At 39.3% G+C, this 12666-nt stretch overlaps 1 protein-coding gene across 1 annotated transcript; it reads left to right on the forward strand.

Moving 5' to 3' along the window:
* Positions 1-1142: 1142 nt before the first annotated feature.
* Positions 1143-1908, forward strand: LOC110604739 (MLP-like protein 43). Its single transcript, XM_021743024.2, has 2 exons — positions 1143-1407; positions 1486-1908. Exons 1-2 carry the CDS (start codon positions 1221-1223, stop codon positions 1761-1763), a joined length of 465 nt encoding a protein of 154 aa, XP_021598716.1. The 5' UTR covers positions 1143-1220; the 3' UTR covers positions 1764-1908.
* Positions 1909-12666: the final 10758 nt, after the last annotated feature.

Raw genomic sequence — 12666 nt, forward strand, 5'->3', positions numbered from 1 at the left:
TAGATTCATTATTACTTGAGTTTCAATTGGATTTTTTTAATAATTTTATTTAGATAAAGAACTCTATTTAATTACAAAAAAATATATGGAAATCCAATAATTTTATTTAGATAAAGAACTCTATTTAATTACAAAAAAATATATGGAAGGATTTGAGATTTAGGTAAAGAAATATTATTAAGCGTTAGTTATTTTACAATTCCATAATGGAAGGTTGATAGGAATTTGAAGGATTTGAATTATAATTCAAGAATTAAACTATTTGATTTATAAATAAAAAAAATATTTTTATTAATTAATTTAAGGACTGAAAAGTTACTTTATTTAAACCATACAATAAATATTTGCCCATGACTTTACATAATCTTATCACAAAAAAAATAAAATCAATAATTTTAAAACACTTTTTACAAATATCGTAAGAGATTAGAAGAAATCTTATCACTCATTATTATTGCTCCTTTTCTTTAAATTTTTATTATACTCAAAATATAAAGTATATTTATAAATAATTATCATATTATAATATCCAGAAAAAAAATATCACAAAAAACATTTCACCTTTATTTGCCCCCAAACATTTGAAAATACACTTTCACAAATATTGTCCCGATTGAGGAATCCCTATATATATTTAATTATTTTTATGATTTAATTATTCATATATTAAATTTACATTAATTATCGTTATAATCTTTTGAATATATTTTTATTGAAATATTGAAATATTTATAATTTCAAATTAGTTTATAAGTACTTATATTATCATTTTCATTTATTTTCTATTATTTAACTATTTAAATTATTAAACTTACATAAATTATTATCATTCTCTTTTTTAAATAATTTTAAAATTAATTTTTCATTGCAAATGAAAAATAATTTATTATTTAATGAAATGTCAACTATATTACATCTTATTTTTCCTCTATCTTTTTGCCTTTCCCTTTTCCTTAATAATAATAATAATAATTTTAATGAAAGAAAATTATTTAAGGCATTTGCAATATTTTTCATCCCATAATACACATTCTAATTGAAATCACTCAAAATAGTCACAGCTTCATAATTGAGTAGAAAAATATCTCAAATGACAATTAGGCTCATGCCATTTCTATATATAGAAAGCAATGCCAAAGGACTTCATGCATCATTAGATTCATTAGTGATCATAAGCATCACCAGAAACTCTGTATCTTTTTTTTTTTCAAAAGCTAAAAATGACACTATGGGGCAAACTAGAGGCACAGTTTGGGATCGATGCTCCTGCAGATCAGTTTCATGATGTCTTCAGTTGTCGACCACACCATATATCCAATATGTCCCCTCACAATATTCATGATTGTGCTCTTCATGAAGGTGAATGGGGTAAGGAAGGCGCTATTGTCTGCTGGAAATATTTCCATGGTAAGCATTTAATCTTTTCCAATTGTATTTTTCTTTTTTTTTCTAAAAATTATTAATAAATATAAAAATGAAAAACAGATGGGTCTGCTAAAGTGGCTAAGCAAGTAATTGAAACCATAGATGATGTGAATTTGTTAACCGTCTTCAAAATGATCGAAGGAGATCTGTTGAAGGAATATAAGAGTTTTAAGTTCACTGTTCAAGCTACGCCTAAAGGAGAGAGCAGCGTGGTGTGTTGGACCTTAGAATATGAGAAGATCCATGAGAATATACAAGATCCTTACTCCTTGCTAGAGTTTATTGTCCAATTTAGTAAGGATGTTTCTGCTCATCTCGTGAAATGTCCGAAGAAATGATCATGAACATGTTCTGCTTTAATATGTGATTTGCATAATGATTAAATAAGTGCTCTATAATGAAGCACCAATGACAAACATATTTGTGTATGAACTTATATCTACAATGTATTAAATCTTAAAACTATGTTTGTGTTTTTTTTAATGATTACGCTTCCTTTATTAACATCTATCTAAATTTTTAATGTCCGATTGATGTTGATTCGACTTGATTTAAATCTATTTTTTTTAATTTTTTATTATAAAAAATTAAAAATTCAAAGCGAGCTCTAACAACTTAAAATTTAATATAGAATGAAAAATACTCATGAAAACTTATCGACATAAATTATGATCTTTATATTCAGAAATCTCTTCACCGGTCGTTTTTTCTATTTCAAACAATGATCAGTAACATTGATCAAATCTAATTTTCCTAGAATTTTCAATCAATTATAAGTTTATCAAGATGTATTGAAAAATAATTAAGTATGATACGTAAAATTAGAAGACTATGATCTTATGAAGGCACACTGATATATATCATAATTTAGAGGATGTAGCCTTTGTTTGTTTATAAAGAATAAAATTTTTAAAAATATTTATTATGAAAAATATTTTTTAAGAATAAAAATAATTTTTAAGAAAATTTTTATTTATTATTTATATTAGTATAAAAAAAATAAAAATATGCAGCAATCGCACAGATATATATATATATATATATTGTTTAAAATAAAAGAAGAAAATATAAATTCATTTTTATTAGAATGAGATATATAATTATTTAAGGCATTGTAACATTTTCCATCCCATAACACAAACCCTAATTGAAATCACTCACAATAACCTCATGTTCGGCCGCCGAACATGGTGCGGTTGCGGAAGCTCCTTTGGCCCCCGAAGGTGGTCTTGCCAGCCACCTATAAAAGGCTCCCTGTCCGAAAATGGGCGAGTTTTCTCTCTCCATTTTTGGGTATAGGTGAAGCTCTGCCCTTCCATGGTTGATTTTATATTTTCCTTCAAGATTTTTTATAAGTTTTTGCTTTGTTTTGAAGATTTTAAGCTTAAATCAAATTTTTTAAGCTTGGAGACCTCCGGAGACCATTTTCTCCTCATCTCTGAGTTCGGATCACATCTACTCTTGATCTTCAAGAGGTAAGTGTAGATCCTCATCTATTCTTATGTTTTAAGTAAGTTTTAAAAGGGGTTAAGGGTATATAATGCATATTTTTTAGTAGGATATTATGTTAGGGTTTATGTTAGCTTTATGCTTAATGTGATGTTTATGTGTTGTTTGTTGGGGTTTAGGCTAGTTTTATGCCCCTTATACATGTTGAAATGTGTATGCATATTTTAAAATAGTTGGATATGTGTTTTGGTGAGTTTTAGTGGCTTGGGCATGGTGGCAGAATCGGGTTCTGTCACCCAAGAAGACCCATGTTCGACCGCCGAAGCAAGGATCGGCCTCCGAACCTGCTAGAGGAGGCAACTTTGGCCGCCTAAACTCGCCCCCGAAAGATGGACTTTTGGATCTGTGGGGGAGTTTCGGCCGCCGAACTTGCCCCCGAAGGTTAGTGACTTTCGGATCTGTGAAGGCCTTTGGCCGCCGAACCTGCCTCTGAAAGTGCCTGACTTTCGGATCTGCAGGGGCTTTCGGCCGCCGAACCTGCCGCCGAAAGTCATCTATACAGCCTTCTTTTGCTTGTTTTCTATGCATGTTTTATGATATTTTAGGGGGTTTTTGGGGAGATGTTTAGTGTCATGTTAGAGTTGGTTCGGTCCCTCATTTGAGTCCACCTGTGTAGGATAGGACCCGAGGAACCAAGGAAGCCAGCAGTGAGTTAGCTGTTCCAGAGCCAGCCAGAGGTGAGTAGAACTGAACTATGTTTTAAAGTAACTAAATTTTTCAGCATGTTCATGCATCATGAATGCTATGTTATGTATTAGGATGTTTTGCATTAGAATTCACGAATATGATGCATTGCATTTTTACTGTTGATGTGGATGGATATTGGATGACTTACTAGCCCTCGAGATGATATGATATGATATGATATGATACGAAAGTTCAGGTCGAGGCCCATTCTACGCCCCTGGCACGATGTAAGAGAAAGTCTAGGTTGTAACAGCCCGGAAACCGATACTCCTCTGTAACGGCCCGAACCGCTACCAGCGCTAGGATCCAGATCGGCTTAAGGCCGCCGGGACCCGTAGCAAGCCGAACATACCTACTATTACCTGGTCAAATCCCATACATGATCAAAACTTTAACATAAAAACTGTAACATAAGATGTATAGACCGAGCTTGACCTGTATGCGACACAACTGGAAACATAAAGAACCCCCTACTAGAGCCCTCATCAAAACTCTAGCTGGGTCAACATAACATACATCAAGCCGGAGACACATCCAAAGAACTAGAACCTAACCTGTGCATGCATCAAACCACAAACATAAGACCTCCACTAGGGTCCTCATCAAATACTCTAGCGTGGTAAACAACACATGCCACTATTTTGGTTCAACACAACTCAACATTAAACCAATACATACATCATGTACTAAAAAGGGACTAACCAGACCTTAGGAACAAGCACAATACTAATTCATAAACATAACTCTACTTTACGTTGCATTTCATTACATTATCTTGCAATACATTATATCAATTTATAATACATGTCCACACTAAAAGTACTAATCTATTGCTAAAGCAAAGCCTTAACTCTTGAGACCTCCCGAACGACTGCAGACCTGCAACACTGGGGTTAGGGGAGAGGGGTGAGCTAAAAAGCCCAGTGAGTAGAAACAAAGAAAACAGTTCATTAATTACATGCTTTCATGAAATGTGTCACAGCACAAACATTTCACATAACAGATTGGACATGACCACCAAAACTCCCTCTGTCTATAACATAACATGGTGCCCGGCCCTTCGGGCTCCTCAAGACTTCATTATGCCCGGCCCTTCGGGCTCCTCAGGACTTCATTAACATAACATATCTAGGGCTATTGGGGTCGCCTTGGTCCATCCACATCAACAGTAAATAATGCAATGTGTCATATTCGTGTAACTAGTGCAATCAACCTATTACATATAAACATGATGCATGAACATGCTTTAGGCATTTGAATTTCGTAAAATAAAGATTTAGTTTCGTTCTACTCACCTCTGGCAGACGCTGAACTGACTCTGCAACTGCTAACACTGATGGCCTCCTCGGTCCCTCGAGTCCGATCCTACACAGGTGGACTCGAATGAGGTGCCAAACACACTCTAACAACTCATAAACAACTACCCAAAAACCCCCTAAAACATCACTTAAACATGCATAGAAACAACCATGAAAAGGCTGGACAGGGCACTTTCGGCGGCCGAACCCTTCCTCCATAGACAAAACTCGGGCACTTTCGGCGGCACCTTCGGCGGCCGAAAGTCCCTCTCCAGAGACGAAAGTCGGGCACTTTCGGCTGCCGAACCTTCCTTCGGCGGCCGAAACTCTGCCTTCAAGCCAAAACTCAACTTTCGGGGGCAAGGTTAGGCGGCCAATCCATGCATCCATAGGCAGGTTCGGCGGCCGAAACTACCTTCGGCGGCCGAACCTGAGTTCATCCAGAACTCAGCCTCTTATGCATTCAAGCCTCCCAAACCTTCCAAACACCCCAAAAAAGCACCCAACTTCCTAAAAACATGCATAAACCCTTAACCATGCACAAAGGAGTTTAAACAAGCTTAAACTCCAACAAAGAACATCATAGAGCATGCATAGAGAGCTTATGACCCTCATAAGCCAAAACCATCAAAACCACCCAAAACTTCACTTGCTCTTTCCCAATCATGCATACACTCTCCCACATGCATAGACTAGCTTAAACCTTCAACATAACTTCACATAAACAAGCATAAGCATACATTGGGCATAAAACCCACAAAAACCTAAACATGTATATCTACCTACACTCAACCATTAAAACCTCTTAAAACTTCATTAAAACATAAAGGAAATCAAAGATCTACACTTACCTCTTGGAGATCGAGGGTTGGTGTGATCCCTAACTTGGAGATGGGAGGAAACTACTCCTTGGGTCTCCAAGCTCTCAAAACTTAGATCTAAGCTTGAAAACTCTTCAAAGCAACCAAGAAGCTCATAAAAATATGAAGGAAATGAAGAAAAACATGAAAATGACCAAAGGAGGACATGAACACACCTGAGCTCGAGAGTGGGGGAGAAAACTCGCCCATTTTCGATCTGAGGGCTTTTATAGGTGGCCTGGTCAAAGACCTTCGGCAGCCTAACATGCCCCCTAAACTCATACATGTTCGGCGGCCAAACTTGAGGTTCAGCGGCCGAACCTGGTTTCTGCCCTCAAGACTTTCGAAAGCCTAAAGCACTCCCGAAACAGCCCTATGTTCGGCGGCCGAACCTGGCAAATGCCTCCTTGGCCTATTCTTTTCAAAACTCAATTTCTTTTCTATTTAAAACCATAAAATCAGTAAAACATTTTTGAAAACACATTTTACCCCTCTAGAAGACTCTGGCATCTTCAAAATTCCCGGTTCCAACGGAGATTCCGTCGGAAGGTAGGGATTTCGATGCCGGAATCTAGCCGGGTATTACATTCTTCCCCCCTTTAAGAACATTCATCCCCGAATGTTACACAAACAAACAGGCATTCTCAAAACATAACATCAAGCAAGCAAACAAGCAAGCAAACCTAAAACCCTTTCTCTAAAGAGAGACACAGATACTACTGGAGCAAGAACTTCCGGGTCTCCCAGGCACACCTTATCCCAAAAGAAACACCTTAGCAATACCCAACCTTCTCCTAAACTCCACTGGCTTCCGCTGCGCTTCTCTGATCCTTACTCTTTTCTCTTCATCTTCACTAACTGGCTTCTTCTCACTGCTAACCCAAAACTAACTCTACCTCTCACAGGTAGTACCCGGATTTCAGATCTATCTTGGAAAACAAATAGCTCCGACTAGCTGTCCCAATAGATCATCCATCCTGCATGGGAATACCTGCCCTTAGTAGTGACCTTGGTCAACTGCTTACAGTTGTTACAAAGTCTCAAGGATTCATCCTTCTTTTCCCTCCACCACACTGGAACAATCCAGGGTGAGGTACTAGGTTGGATAAAACCCCTGTCTACCAAGTCTCGCCTCTACTCTGACTACTACCTTTCTCTATGCTGGCGCCATCCTGTAGGGGAGAATAGAAATGGTTTTAGGTCCAGACACCACTCCTATGCTCAACTCTAACTCCCTGACAGGTGGTAAACCTGACAACTAGCCCGGGAAAACAACTAAGAACTCTCTCTAACAACTAACACTGAGGCTGGTTCCCCGACCTGACTGCTAAACTCTCAACAAGAACTCGAACCCTCTGACAACCCCTCCTACGCACCCTACGAACCTGACAGGCTGACATCAAACCTCTAGGCATCCCTACTGTGTTCCCTCAACAGACTACCTCTGACCCATCCTGTCCTCTGAACTTGACTACCTTGTCTCTACAGACCAAGATAGCACCACGAGCAGAAACCAATCCATCCCTCGATTGACGTCCAGACAGTCAAGTCTAGGACCTCAAAGTCGGCTGGAAGGCATCTACCCTCAACTGGCACTGAACTGGACCGGCAGACTGACTCTGCCACAGATGGATCACACTTGGGTCCACTGACCCAAGGAAAACACTCTAGCCCAGAAGCTATTAACTCAACCTCTCGACGGCTCCTAGAGCAACTAAAGAAAGAGAAACTCCAGGGTTCACAAAACATACACATCAGAACATTCAAAAGTGAGCGTACCTGGCACCACCATGTTCGATGTGTCTGCCTCCTGCTGAGCTTGGGTGAAGATTCGAGCTGAAGCTGACGGACCTTCTCCACGGGAACCTTCAAAAGAAAAGGCTGACCCTCTTCCTCTGCCTCGACCACTAACCTGAACCATGGCTGGAGCTGCTGGCTGAGCCATTCTACCTGAAGTTGCCCGCTGAGACTGTGCCAACTAGGGAGCAATGGGACACTCACGTACCATGCGCCCTTCCTGACCACATCTAAAACATAGATTAGTCCCAATCAGACAGACTCCCTTGTGCGGCCTTCCGCACCTCATGCATCTTGAATTGCCTGAGCCAGAGCTTGAGCCACTAAAACCCAGACTAGCCTTTAAATTCTTCCAAAACTTCTTCTTCTTCCCCCTCAGGGTTCTGCCCCACTTCTTGCTTTTCGTGGAGGCTGTACTCAGAGTGGAGGGATCAATCCCTCCTGAACCCGAGATTCTGGAATCCTGAGTCCGAGCATCCTCCTGAGAATCTCCCATACCTTCTTCTGGCACTCTGATTCCCAAACTGACATCTCTTCTCTGAACACCCAACTCTACTTCCCTCATACTAGCTGACATCCTTCTTGGAGCCATTCCTTCTCTGCTTACATCAAAAGACCTTCCAGGGTCCCTTGATGTTCCCCATCTGCTGACTCCCCACGACTGCGCTCTTGGCAGAGCAGGGGGAAAGGTATCCATACCTTCCCTCTCAGATGGAACTCCAGTCGATTCCACAGATCGACAAGCACCTCGCATTCTGGCTCCTCTGAAGAACAACACACAAGCATACAAACAATCATCAGCATCATACGATTCAGGTGGAAACACATGAACCTACAACAAACATAGCATACATAGCATATCATACATACATACATAGCATAACATCATGGCATTTCACATCATCATTCATACAAGACTCCACATCCTATCCTAGTGGACATGATTCTTCCTATTGTGCTTGCCCTTCTATGACCTCTAAACCAACCTCGTTCTGATGTGGGATACCTCTAATCCTTAAGCATCTTTGCTCAACACACCGTACTGATGAGGCCCAAAGCTCTGATACCACTCTGTAACGGCCCGAACCGCTACCAGCGCTAGGATCCAGATCGGCTTAAGGCCGCCGGGACCCGTAGCAAGCCGAACATACCTCCTATTACCTGGTTAAATCCCATACATGATCAAAACTTTAATATAAAAACTGTAACATAAGATGTATAGACCGAGCTTGACCTGTATGCGACACAACTGGAAACATAAAGAACCCCCTACTAGAGCCCTCATCAAAACTCTAGCTGGGTCAACATAACATACATCAAGCCGGAGACACATCCAAAGAACTAGAACCTAACCTGTGCATGCATCAAACCACAAACATAAGACCTCCACTAGGGTCCTCATCAAATACTCTAGCGTGGTAAACAACACATGCCACTAGTTTGGTTCAACACAACTCAACATTAAACCAATACATACATCATGTACTAAAAAGGGACTAACCAGACCTTAGGAACAAGCACAATACTAATCCATAAACATAACTCTACTTTATGTTGCATTTCATTACATTATCTTGCAATACATTATATCAATTTATAATACATGTCCACACTAAAAGTACTAATCTATTACTAAAGCAAAGCCTTAACTCTTGAGACCTCCCGAACGACTGCAGACCTGCAGCACTGGGGTTAAGGGAGAGGGGTGAGCTAAAAAGCCCAGTGAGTAGAAACAAAGAAAACAGTTCATTAATTACATGCTTTCATGAAATGCGTCACAGTACAAACATTTCACATAACGGATTGGACATGACCACCAAAACTCCCTCTGTCTATAACACAACATGGTGCCCGGCCCTTCAGGCTCCTCAGGACTTCATTATGCCCGGCCCTTCGAGCTCCTCAGGACTTCATTAACATAACATATCTAGGGCTATTGGGGTCGCCTTGGTCCATCCACATCAACAGTAAATAATGCAATGCGTCATATTCGTGTAACTAGTGCAATCAACCTATTACATATAAACATGATGCATGAACATGCTTTAGGCATTTGAATTTCGTAAAATAAAGATTTAGTTTCGTTCTACTCACCTCTGGCAGACGCTGAACTGACTCTGCAACTGCTAACACTGATGGCCTCCTCGGTCCCTCGGGTCCGATCCTACACAGGTGGACTCGAATGAGGTGCCAAACACACTCTAACAACTCATAAACAACTACCCAAAAACCCCCTAAAACATCACTTAAACATGCATAGAAAACAACCGTGAAAAGGCTGGACAGGGCACCTTCGGCGGCCGAACCCTTCCTCCAGAGACGAAACTCGGGCACTTTCGACGGCCGAACCTTCCTTCAGCGGCCGAAAGTCTGCTTTCAAGCCAAAACTCAACTTTCGGGGGCAAGGTTAGGCGGCCAATCCATGCATCCATAGGCAGGTTCGGCGGCCGAAACTACCTTCGGCGGCCGAACCTGAGTTCATCCAGAACTCAGCCTCTTATGCATTCAAGCCTCCCAAACCTTCCAAACACCCCAAAGAAGCACCCAACTTCCTAAAAACATGCATAAACCCTTAACCATGCACAAAGGAGTTTAAACAAGCTTAAACTCCAACAAAGAACATCATAGAGCATGCATAGAGAGCCTATGACCCTCATAAGCCAAAACCATCAAAATCACCCAAAACTTCACTTGCTCTTTCCCAATCATGCATACACTCTCCCACATGCATAGACTAGCTTAAACCTTCAACATAACTTCACATAAACATACATAAACAAGCATAAGCATACATTGGGCATAAAACCCACAAAAACCTAAACATGTATATCTACCCACACTCAACCATTAAAACCTCTTAAAACTTCATTAAAACATAAAGGAAAGCAAAGATCTACACTTACCTCTTGGAGATCGAGGGTTGGTGTATCCCTAACTTGGAGATGGGAGGAAACTACTCCTTGGGTCTCCAAGCTCACAAAACTTAGATCTAAGCTTGAAAACTCTTCAAAGCAACCAAGAAGCTCATAAAAATATGAAGGAAATGAAGAAAAACATGAAAATGACCAAAGGAGGACATGAACACACCTGAGCTCGAGAGTGGGGGAGAAAACTCGCCCATTTTCGGTCTAAGGGCTTTTATAGGTGGCCTGGTCAAAGACCTTCGGCAGCCTAACGTGCCCCCTAAACTCATGCATGTTCGGTGGCCGAACTTGAGGTTCGGCGGCCGAACCTGGTTTCTGCCCTCAAGACTTTCGGAAGCCTAAAGCACTCCAGAAACAGCCCTATGTTCGGCGGCCGAACCTGGCAAATGCCTCCTTGGCCTATTCTTTTCAAAAATCAATTTCTTTTCTATTTAAAACCATAAAATCAGTAAAATATTTTTGAAAACACATTTTACCCCTCTAGAAGACTCTGGCATCTTCAAAATTCCCGGTTCCAACGAAGATTCCACCAGAAGGTAGGGATTCCGATGCCGGAATCTAGCCGGGTATTACACAGGTGTTGGGAAATCCTGAGATTATTGCAATCCAATTGCGCAGCGGAAAAATAAAATTTTGGATTTCCTTTCCAGAATCCGAGTGCTTCGTTTAAATCATAAGAATAATATGAGACTAACCTGTTAATCTTATAAGAAAGATACACTGGCGGACTGATGGTGCTGTCTTTTCAAACGAACACCCTCTATGGTATCCACACGAACGTCTTCTATCCTTCTAGAGTGCTAGCTCTTTCAAAGATGGATAGATCATGTGCTCCACAATCTGCAATCTTTTAAACTGAGTTTTCTCAAAACTTAACATCAACTTACTCAATCTGTAGAAGGAGTATTTATATGTCTCAGTCTTTTATTTTCACACAACTCCTTTTCCTAAAAGGAGTTGTGTTTTTCCTAAAAGAATTGTACAACTCTTTTCCTAAAAGAATTGTACAACTCTTTTCCTAAAAGAGTTGTGTTCAGAACCCACTATCACAATCTCACAGATACTCAAAATATCTTTATGTGATAGAGTCCTTTATCTGTAACAGTTACAGATAGACTGCAGATCTTTTAAATATTATTATTTCATAATAATAAATAATTAATATTAATAATAATAACACATTATTATTATTAATTATACTAATGGGCTTTTAGCCCATTAATATAGCACATCAACAACGTTCTTGTGTGTGACCCAATAGGCTCATATTAATTGGCAATAGGCCCAGTTCAACAAGGCCTATAAATCATAAGTGGCCTCTAGCAAGACATTATGACTACCCAACTAATATGAGGATCAATAGTCCGATAAAGCCTATTAAATAGAACATATATTAATCCCTTTGTGACACGATATCTAGTTTGAACATAAGTCATGGTCAATGTCAAACTTATAATGTTCAAACTTATGATTTCTCGATCTCTAAGTAGACTGATAAATTCAAATGATATTGATCGCACTATCAATTCATTTGAGCATGGCCATGCATTTCTCAGTCTCACTTATCGAGGGGCCCAAAAGATATCTCTCTCATAGAGAGGGACAAATCCTATCTTGACTGTTCATTTTCCTCTACATAATTTCTATTATGCTCAATCATAACCTTTATGATTGTCCGATTAAAAACAACGTTTGGTTATGTCAAAACATAACAGTCCTTATGTTGGAAACTATGACAATCTCAAGTCAAAGGATTAAGACATAACTACTTTGAGATTCACTTATGACAATGACCCATGTAGTGATCTCAATGCGGGTCCATCCAATACTTTGTTCTCTAACAAGTATTTATGATTATTGAATTATATCAACATATACATAATCATCTCATGATTATCAATCAATAATCATACCAGTTATATTTTATTATTATCAACATAATAATAAGTAATCAGGGATGATAATCATTATTATGTAACATGCAAATAAATAATAATGATAAAAACCTCTTTTATTAATGACCAAAACGACATACATAAAGGTCCAAGATAATAGCCTAGGGCATATACACTAACAATCTCCCACTTGCACTAGGCCTAATCATATAAGTATCTAATATCCATAGACCTAGTGTGTTGATCATGCTTGACCTGTGAAAGAGGCTTG

This window comes from Manihot esculenta, chromosome 17, assembly GCF_001659605.2.
Source record: "Manihot esculenta cultivar AM560-2 chromosome 17, M.esculenta_v8, whole genome shotgun sequence".
Lineage (NCBI taxonomy): Eukaryota > Viridiplantae > Streptophyta > Magnoliopsida > Malpighiales > Euphorbiaceae > Manihot > Manihot esculenta.

Coding starts and splice junctions, on each gene's coding strand:
- LOC110604739 (XM_021743024.2), top strand. CDS start 1,221: ATGACACTATGGGGCAAACTAGAGGCACAGTTTGGGATCGATGCTCCT. Junction 1,408..1,485: donor CTGCTGGAAATATTTCCATG/GTAAGCATTTAA, acceptor AATGAAAAACAG/ATGGGTCTGCTAAAGTGGCT.